This window comes from Lotus japonicus, chromosome 4, assembly GCF_012489685.1.
Source record: "Lotus japonicus ecotype B-129 chromosome 4, LjGifu_v1.2".
NCBI classification, from domain to species: Eukaryota; Viridiplantae; Streptophyta; class Magnoliopsida; order Fabales; family Fabaceae; genus Lotus; species Lotus japonicus.
This window is the reverse complement of record NC_080044.1, coordinates 29,310,657-29,320,773: the sequence shown is the minus strand read 5'-3', so window position 1 is coordinate 29,320,773 and position 10,117 is coordinate 29,310,657. Positions and strand designations below refer to the sequence as shown.

Sequence of the window (10,117 nt, the reverse complement as noted above, 5' to 3'; positions counted from 1 at the left end):
TAATTCATAAAATATAGGCTACTACTTGGTAACGGAAATAATTCGTCACAAAACCCTTCAGCCAAAACCCTTCTTCACATTGTTCCTTTTTCTCCTCTTCTTCCTTTCTTCTTCCTCCTTTCTGCGAATAAACAAACATGTGCCACCACACCAAAATTTCTTCCACAAACTTAATCTTCCTCCTCTTTCAAGCTTGCGCCCCTCTAATCCTCAAGCTCGAGAAGGTCGCCAAAACCCTTCTCCATGAACCCTTCTTTATGACACTGAGTGGGACCTGATCATGATCAATGCGCCGAGGGGGTATTTTGAGGAGGCGCCGGGGCGGATGGCGGCGATCTTCTCGGCGGCGGTGATGGGGAGGAATCGGAAGGGATCCGGTGTGACGCACGTGTTTCTGCACGATGTGGATCGGAAGGTGGAGAAGGTTTTTGTGGTGAAGTTTGTGGAAATTTTTTGGTGTGGTGGCACATGTTTGTTAATTCGCAGAAAGGAGGAAGAAGAAAGGAAGAAGAGGAGAAAAAGGAAATGTGAGGGAGAAGGGTTTTGGCTGAATGGTTTTGTTTTGTGACGGATTACTTCTGTCACGAATTAGTAGCCTATATTTTATGAATTAAATTAGTAACACGTCAGCATTTCCGTTTGGTCAACTGACAGAGATGGACGGAAGGGTTTCACTCGACCGTTTTAGAAATATGAGGGAGTTTGACCGCACATTTTAAACACAAGGGATGCAAACCGCACATTTGTGAAACATCAGGGGCCCAAACTGAAATTAAGCCTTTTTTATAATATTTGAAGTAGTAACTTCCTTTCCAGATGTTTTCTTGTTGCCGGCCATTTGAGGTTATGCAAGTAGATGAAGGCTTTTCCTGAAAGATTGATTTTTTGGAGAGAGATGATGGAAAAAAGTTCAAGAAAGATCAAGTGTTGACTGTTGAAGGCCTTTGGTTTAACAAAGATTTTGATGGTTGAGTATAGAAACCACAAGCTTTGATTGATGTGAAAGAGTATGGCAGGAAAGGCTAATTTGGTTCAGTTTCACAAGAATAAAAATGATATTTTTGTTTTTGAGAATTGAACACGGGGTCAATCTTCAAAGCAGTAACTGCGTGAATTATTACTTTTGCTTTGGCAATTGTTTCACCATTTAGTGGTGTGACTTGAGATGCATAGAGGTTATGATGACTTTTGAGTAGCACGCGGGTACAGAATAGGCTTGATGACATCAGCTGCGTTTGAACTTCATCTGGATATATGTAAGTAGAATAAGCTGACTAAGTTGCCTTTTGTAACATCATAAATAGGATGCTAATTGTACTTTTGGGTTAAACCAAAAATGTTTGTAATCAATGTTTTGTAAAATCTTAAATAGGACGTTAATTGTACTTTTGGGTTAACCAAAAGTGTTTGTAATCAATGTTTTGTGCAAGCTCCATACCGTAATAAAAAAACAGCAAAGGCAGCATAGTAGTGACATCGTTTTTAGATCAAGTAGACAGATATTCAAATAAAGAGCTGCATATTTATGTTCAAAAATGCAAAGCATAGGGTAGCCAGATTCAGCATATTCATATCCATATATCTATGAATTAAAATGTCAATGATGATTAACTACATAATTAGTTTAGATAAACTAGAAAAAGAGCTGAAAGGCATAAAGATTTAACTAATCAAAAGTTCCATTCAGTATCTTATTTAGCTCATACTTCTGCTGCATCGTAAGCCTGGTTGATGGGAACATTATATCAAACTTCATATACAGGTTTCCTTTCTTCCCAGCTTCCCTTCTAATAGGCATTCCTTCGTTTGGAACCATCCCCACATAACCTGGTGTGACAATATCTGGCACCTCAATTTTCATATCTCTTCCATCTAATGTTGGTACATGGAGGGTCATTCCTGTGAGAGACTCTACAAGAGAGATTTTATAGGTCAAAACCAAATCATCTCCATCCCTCATGAAAAAAGCATGGGGCTTTTCATCCAATACAAATATGGTATCTCTAGCATGAGTTGTTTCGCTTGCATTTTTGGGAAATGTTATCTTTGATCCCTTCTTCGAACCAGGCATAATATCTATAATAAAGATTTCTTCTTCACCTTCCTTCCACATACTGCAATAAAAACCAAAAAGAAGAGAGGAAATAGAAATGATAAGCAATTTTGTCATACGAAACCTGAAACTGGAGATCTTCAACGAATCAATTAAACTTGCATATTTTATACAACTTTAAAGTCATAGTTTTACTTTGATTACTTTGATTTTGTTAAATAAAAAATTAACAACCACCCCAAATCCCCAAAAAAAACCAATTAACCACAACTACAGAAAATGCCTTTTGCCACGGCTCTGCCCGCCCATTCGCCACGGTTTAACCGTGGCGATAGTGAGCGTGGCAATTACTCAATTGTCACGGTTCAAGGGCGACCCGTGGCAATTGCTTTGCCTGTAACCGCGGGTCGTAAATGGTAACCTCTATTGCCACGGTTACGTACATAACCGTGTCAATAGAGGCCACATATTGCCACGGTCAACTACCCAACCGTGGCAATATATGGCCACAGTTACGTATTTAATCCGTGGCAATAGAAGCCACCACTATCTCTATTAGCTCTCTTTCAACCATATAATTTATTCAGCCCATTAACATCATAATTATCATTACCAATCAAGCATTTTCCCACTAGGCTGGGTCAGCTACCTTCACCAAAAAGCTTTAGAGGAAAATCCAACTTTCATTTTAAGTTGTAGAAGCAATAGAAGCAAATTTTATGGAACAGATGCCAATGAACTTATACAAAACCTTTCAAAATAAGAAGTATCTCCCTTGGCCTTGAGAAGCACTACCATTAGTAGCCCACATATTTGGCAAACATTTTAAACCTGCTAGGCTCGAAAGGAAGAGAGCTCTATGGAGAAGCAGAGCACACGCGGAGGAGGAGGAGAGGCTCGATGGACGGAGGGGACTCGACGGACCAGAGAGATCAGAGTTGAGATTTGAGGGCTCGAACGATTTGGGGGCTCGACAGACCAAGAAAGACACCAAACAAGACATAGAAGAGCGCCTTCGCCTGAGCAACGTTCGTCAGGGAGCACCTTCGCCGGAGCCACGTTGGAGGGTGAGCGCGGTTCTTCGAGAGAGAGATAAGGTGGGCGTGTGTTTCAATCTTTTAGATATTAGATTGGGTGTTGAGCTTGAAAGCAAAACCCTAACAGGTAACACCCAAAATTGCTAAAGAGAGGGTGGCTCGAAGGAATATTTTGCGGAATAGGGTTTCAGATCTATTACCACGGTTAAATGTGAACCGTTGTATTAGAACTCTTCAATTGCCACGATTGGAGACAGAACCGTGATATTTGTGCTACATACCCACTTTAACCACGGTTCCATGTTGTGGTAATAATAGACGCGTGGCAAAAGGCCTATTCTATAGTAGTGAACAAAAGGTCTAAGGTAGCTTTCTCATCATGTAGTGCACATGTACAGTAAATAGCCAAAAGAGAAAAAAAGCCAAATCCCCAAGAGACAAAAGAAGATGATTACTATCACAAGACCATAGAATTAATTAAGTAACATGTAATCCATCCTACACAACATATAACATTACACAAGTCATATTTCCCGTGGAATCTTTTCTATTAAGGAAAAAAAGTTCATGAGGTAAGATTGGGGCCAAGGCTAAGTGTAATTTCAACTAATAGGATAAATTTTGTTTTGAATTATCATTCCCATTTGAGAAAATAACTAGTTGTATTTTCATAATTAGTACAATTGTAAGGTGTTAAATTGACCTATGGTTGAGACCCACACACTAGACTCTCTATTTTAGCCATGATATTTTCATCCCACACCAAAGCTTGAGGCTATTTAGCCTACTAAAAATGTGGGTTAAGACAAGGCTAGCTCCGGGTTAGACCAAAGTACCCTATCATTTTAATAGTTGAAAATAATTAATAAAAAATTCAAACCAAAACAAAATGGAGTCAAAGATAGAAATTTTGACTACAAAACTTAAATTGCAAAATCAAACCCTAACACCAAAACTAAAACCCTAAATTCATTGACATTGAATCGCCCACACTGATGCCGACTTGCGCGGCCTCCAACGTCGACTCGCTCCACCCAACATGTCCAACCCAGCGTGATCGAACAGAGTTAGTGTCGGACCAACAAAGCTCGAACCCAATGTGATCCAACATAGAGTGTTGGACCATAAACTTTACACACACCCCAAGACACCTAATTTCACCAACAAAGCATTTAAGGGGAAAATGGTAAAAGGAAAGAAGATAGTGAGTGATTACCGGAATAATTGATCAGGAACAACATTTTTGATCTTCACCTTCCTTCTGCAACCATTGTAAAGTTGTTCAAGGGTGCACTCCAAGTTGTACTCGACCACCACAACGGGATTGCGGCTTCTGCGGAAATCACAGATCACGCGCTTCTTTGGGTCGCAGAGCATTTCATAGCCATAGGCCTCAGGAATCTGCTCGATCTTGACCTCAGCCTCTTCTATCATAGTTGGGTCGCATAGTTGTTGATTAATGTTCTTATCTGAGTTCCATAACATCGCCAACCTCTTGAACCCCTTCCTCGCCCTCTCACATGTGGCATTGAGATTCACCTTCAGGATCTTGTAGTAGTTACTAACACCCATCTTCTTCTCCCAAAATTTTGTGACTGTGTTTTTGTGGGGGGGGGGGGGGGGGGGATAAACAAGAAATACAAACCAGGTTTGTGAGAGACATGAAAATAATGGGACGCTGAATGCAGCTAATTAAAATCATCAATTTTGACTTGGACTACTTTAATTAGAATTTATTTATTTAACTTATATAGATTATTTATAGTATCAAATTTCCATTTTGATTTATGCTATATAGTATGATCGAACTATTTCAGGCAATCAGAATTATTTAAATAAATTGTGTTTTGCCTGATTTGACAAGAAAGTTGAGATGTAGAAAATCAGAATTATTCGTCTGTTTCACCCAAGTAAACAACCATGCCATCAACTGATTTCCATTTTAGATTTAATTTTTACGCGTCCATATCTTTATGTTACCAAGGATTAAGAGACGAAATGCAAGATAAGTGTGTTATGTAAACAATCCAATTTATGATTTAGTCTCAAACTTTTCTCACGGACGCTGCTAAGTCTTCCGTTCGTTGAGTTTATTTTCCAAATTATCCTTAGATATAGATTTGCAGAAATACTACTCAAATTTGAATTAAAATTCGCACGAAATATTTGGGCAAAAAATTAGAAACAAAATTTATAGGTAATAAGTGGTGAGTGGGGGTGGTGGTGAATAGAGATGGAGTGTTATATTTAAGTGACTTTAGAGTTCAGTGCCATTGCCATATTCAAAACCTATGTGTAATTTTTTTTTTTCCTTTTGCCATATTCCCACGTGTTTTGGTCTCTATATGGCTATCAATATTAAACCTCAAATATTTACTTTAATGGTGTAAATCTATTTTTTTTAAAGTCTTCATAGATTTCTTTCTAATTGTTTTTTATTATAAGCAATTCGAGATGTCAAAATTACCCATACCCGTGGATACCCGCGGATAAAAATCCGCTTTGGGTAAAATTACTCGCGCCCACGGGTACCCACAGATTTAGTTAATGGATATTTCCATTATCGATTTATTAATGGGGCGGGTACTGATATAGATGTATCCATATCCATGGATACCCACCCGACATATAAAATACTAAAATATATTTTTATATTTACATAGATGTATATTTGAGAGATAAGAGAGAAAGCGAGAGAGAGAGGGAGTGACAGGACAGAAGGGAATGGACGCATGAACGGAACTCATGCAGTGCGATCGAGAAGTTTTCAGCGCTGGGAGACGAGAACGGAAAGAGGGCAAATCACAACGCTTTTTTTTCTCTCATTTCCCAGAGGGATGGAGGAAGGTGCAACTTTGGGAGGTGTTTCATAAGTGGGGCAAGGTGTGGGTTATCTATCTACCGGAGAAGAGAACGAAGGGAGGGAGAAGATTCGGTTTTGTAAGATTTTCGAATGTCAGGGATTCGAATTAGTTAGTGGCGAATCTGGATCAACTCTACCTGGAGGGTTTGAAGTTACATGTCAATCCTCCAAGGTTTAACTCTGATCAGGGGAGACTAGATACTCAGAAGGAACAGAGGGAAGAGAGACATGAGAACAATGTTTCCTCAAGCAAGCGTCGTGAGGGCACATCGATGGGTATGTCTTATGCTCCGGCTGTTGTAACACCCCGATTTCGATGGCGTCACTTTAGTAACCAAAAAGAAAATAAAGCGGAAAAACGTGAATATTTTTTTTTCGATATTTGTTCTAAGTAAATAAAGACTTGACGAAATAAAACTTATCGACGAAAAATAAAAACAACTAATGTACAGACATATTTACAGCCCCCGCTGTAAGTAGCATGTCACGTCACGAGTAACCTCCAGTGACGGAAAAGTAGTGCCCGTGGGCAAAATATGTACAAACCAAAATAAAAGGTCAAGTATTCTGAAAACAGTCCTCCAACGAAAGTAGGTCAGTCCAAAACAGCCCGAAGACCTCCTAGTCCGACCAACTCTCTGTGATTCCTGTAAAGAGAACCACACAAAAAGCTAAAGGTCGGGGACCTACCCTGCCCCAAAATGAGAAACTGAAGACCAGAGCCACAACGCTACTCCTACCCTAATCCTGATTAGAGGAGCACACCACAGCACTCCCAACTATGCATCACCATGGTCGTCGTCTGAATCTGAATCCAAGACGACTAGGTCGATGTCTCCGATCATCTCTCCTCTCGTTACTGCAATCTGCTCCTGGGCTGATCTCACGGGTCCAGGTCTCGAATCAAGGTCGGCAGCAACGACAACAGTAGGTGAGCTAGAGTCCGATGAAGTCCCTCCCACAGGCACCTCCTCCGAGGGGTCCTCGTCGTCCGAAGGTGACGGTGGTGGTGGTACTACGACTCCAGGTCCACAGTGCACACCTGGTGGAAGGTTGAAGCTGACAGTGTAGCGTCTCAAAACTCCGTGCGTCAAGTTTCCCATCCTGTCGACGCGATCCTCCATTATTCGCCCCGAATAGATGGCTCGATGACCGGCGGGGTCGACCACCCATGAGCTCGGGGTGTCCTGATCCAACATCTCGAACCTAGTCCCCCCCGAAGGGACGACCATCTCGAACCAATCTGCCATCGACATCTGACAAAAAGGGCATACATAGCCCCCCAGACACATGTAGCACGCACGAGGGTCAACTCAATGAATTGCATAATAGTACATCCAATAGGTAAAGTTTAAGCAGTAGTTACATAGGCTTAGAAGTTTGTGATAGCATTATAAATTGTATATCTTTCCAATGAATATTAATGACAATAATGACAATTAGCATGTATCAAATAAGATTAACAAGTAATAATCACACTCGGCAACTAAGTCAGTATGCAACGTGATTAACGAATGCAACGTGATTAGCCAAACAACGTCTCCGACCTCACTCATCACGTCGTCACGTGTTCTAGCTAACTTATTGTCTCTAAAAAGAATACCCTAAGGTAAAAGTCGATTCTGCGACAAAAGACAATTAAATATAAAAAGAGTGCAACCACTCATGATAACTTCTCGAGTCATCTAACTCATCTCCATCCGATGGTCAAAAACTGCTCAGCGAGCGAAGAGTAACAATGTACTTGGAAACTTATAGTTCCCTGACTTATCCTTTAGATAGTCCAATAAATAAACTGCTCATCGAGCAAAGAGTATAAAATACTCAGAAACTTATTAGTTTTCCTGAATCTTGGATTCGGCGACACTTCTCATTTTCCAAAGCTAATATCCAAACCCCAAGCTTTCATCTGAGATTGTTATTGTAAGACCTGGATTTACAGAACAAGTTAATTTCCGACTCACGCGTAGAATCAGTGTAAGCGTGACAGGAGTTTGATGTTTGAGAAAGATTAATGAAGAAGAAAGTTCAGGAATTTCTTGAGGAATGTTGCGTAGTCGTGTTAGGAAGTAGTGCGAGTCGTCTGCACACCTGCCTTATGGCGAGCGTGTTCAGAATAGGCTAATTTCGCTTTTAGAGCAATGTTTAGGTGAGATTTCAAATCCTTGGGAAATTTAAAGGTTCTCTTTATTTTTCCTTCGACCAGCTTTTCATTTCGGAACCCTGGACTGTACGCACGATAGTATTCACTTTTCGGAAGTCCGACGACGCTAATTTCTTTGCTTCGAAACCCTAGATTCAATCGCTGGATGAAGACTTTTTCTATTCGGGACTTTTAACGAAGTTTCCGTCCGCGTTGCCAGATTTGTTTCGACGTTTCCAATCTTTCTCCAGAACAAAGTTTTGTCGTCTGACCATCACAGCAAAAAGTAGTTTTTCGGGACAGATTAACTTACACCGCTTTTGGGATTTTAGATATCGTTTTTCCCAAATGTCAGAGATTTGTTTTGAGTTCTGGAATTATAACGCCAGAATCTCTTGTAGAATTCATCGGTGAACGTACTGCAAAAATTGGAATCGCGAAATTTTCATTTTCCCGCGATTTCACCTGCCTATAAATAGCTCAAAAATTCAAAAATATCTCATTTTCTTTCCATCCAAGGCCGCGAGTTTCAAGGGGAGAGAGGGAGAAGATTTTTTTCGCCGAAACTCGACCGATCTTCGCGCAGTTCGTTCCTACTTCAAGGTACCGAGGTAACTAGCTTGATTCTTACCTCTGATCACTGTTTCTACTGCGTTTCTTTAGTCGTTTCTGTGCTCAAAGTTTCGAGCTTTTCGTAAAACTGTCCGTTTTTCTTGATTTTTCGCTTGGGGTTTGTTCTCTACGTGCCCAAGAGGCTAAAACCTTCGTCAGTATTCGCCGATATGGATCGAGTTGTCAAGGATCTGAAAAACTGATTCAAAACCCTTTTTGTCGCACATTTCGAAACTTTTCTGTCGAAAAGTCGTAATCTGACTTCGTGCCTTTAGGATTAGTTGTCACGGATGTCGTTAGGATCATTGCTGTCAAATTTGTTTTCCGAACTGATAACTTTGAGGCTTTGAGCTTTTATTTTGGACCAAAATGCCCCTGAACAGCCGTATTTCGATCCGATCGTCCGAAAATTGTTCCGACAGTTTCTTTGCCTTAGTTTTACCCTAAAACTACCTTGTAAACAGATTTGATCGAAGAAAAAGAGTCGGAGCCCTTTTTCCTTTTTGGCCGAGAGCTTGTAGTGAAGGGGGGGAGTTTTTCGTTTTCGAAAACTTGTCTTTTCGTACTCGACTGTTGTATTCGGAAGCTTTAATGCTTTGTCTATCGTTTATGAGTTGTATTGCGATCGAACTAATCGATTTTTTTTGGATTCTGCTTTGTTTTTCTCCGAGGTTCAGTTGACGGAACTTTGGGTTCTTCAGAGCATTTGAGTGAAGGAACCTTTGACCACGAGACTGGAGCAGCTCGAGGTTAGGGCAACTTACTATTAGCTATGATTGCATGATAGGCGTCGATGAATTCGACTTATGTTTTACTTTGATGTTGGTTATGTTGATGAACTGATGTTATGATGTTTTCTATAGCTTGTGATGTTGAGATGATGTTGAACTGTGCGTTTTGACGCAACTTCGGAGTGGGGAATCATTGAACTGGTGATCTTTGATATCTCGGGTTGGATGAACAACTCTAGGCAAGTTCAAACGTGGGGTTTGAGACTTAGCCATTTGTTGGTATTCATTGGGATACTTGGACTTTCCCCGGAAATTTCTTTTGGGTGGTTTGTTTTTGGAAAACTTAGAACGAATAGAACTTTGAAAACTAGAGACTTTGGGAAACCTAGACTTCGAGAAATAAACTCATAACTTGACTAATTCAATTCGAAATGTTTTTATTAACGGATAATCATAGGAGAACTTAAAGGGGAAAATGATTGCGAAAGACGGGGAAAAGTCGACAAGTCTTGAAGTTACTGGGAGTTGGGGAAAGCCACTGAGGTGAGCTACGGTGATGATTGAAAGTCACCAAGTACTTTAGTACTCTTGTCGTGGGAGTTGTGTTGTATTGATCGACACTAACTCTGGGTTTTGACTTTGGGTTTTGTTGTTGGAGTTGTGTTGTATTGACCGACA

General features: G+C 40.4%; 2 protein-coding genes across 2 annotated transcripts; both read right to left on the bottom strand.

Moving 5' to 3' along the window:
- Window positions 1-1,550: 1,550 nt before the first annotated feature.
- On the bottom strand, window positions 1,551-3,522 carry LOC130712077 (uncharacterized). Its single transcript, XM_057561911.1, has 2 exons — window positions 2,805-3,522; window positions 1,551-2,114 (listed from the first exon to the last, which is right to left on the bottom strand). The coding sequence occupies exons 1-2, from the start codon at window positions 2,849-2,851 to the stop codon at window positions 1,667-1,669; spliced, it is 495 nt and encodes a 164-aa protein (XP_057417894.1). The 5' UTR covers window positions 2,852-3,522; the 3' UTR covers window positions 1,551-1,666.
- Window positions 3,523-4,302: 780 nt separating this feature from the next.
- LOC130712585 (uncharacterized) lies at window positions 4,303-4,662 on the bottom strand. Its single transcript, XM_057562412.1, has one exon. It carries the CDS (start codon window positions 4,660-4,662, stop codon window positions 4,303-4,305), a length of 360 nt encoding a protein of 119 aa, XP_057418395.1.
- Window positions 4,663-10,117: the final 5,455 nt, after the last annotated feature.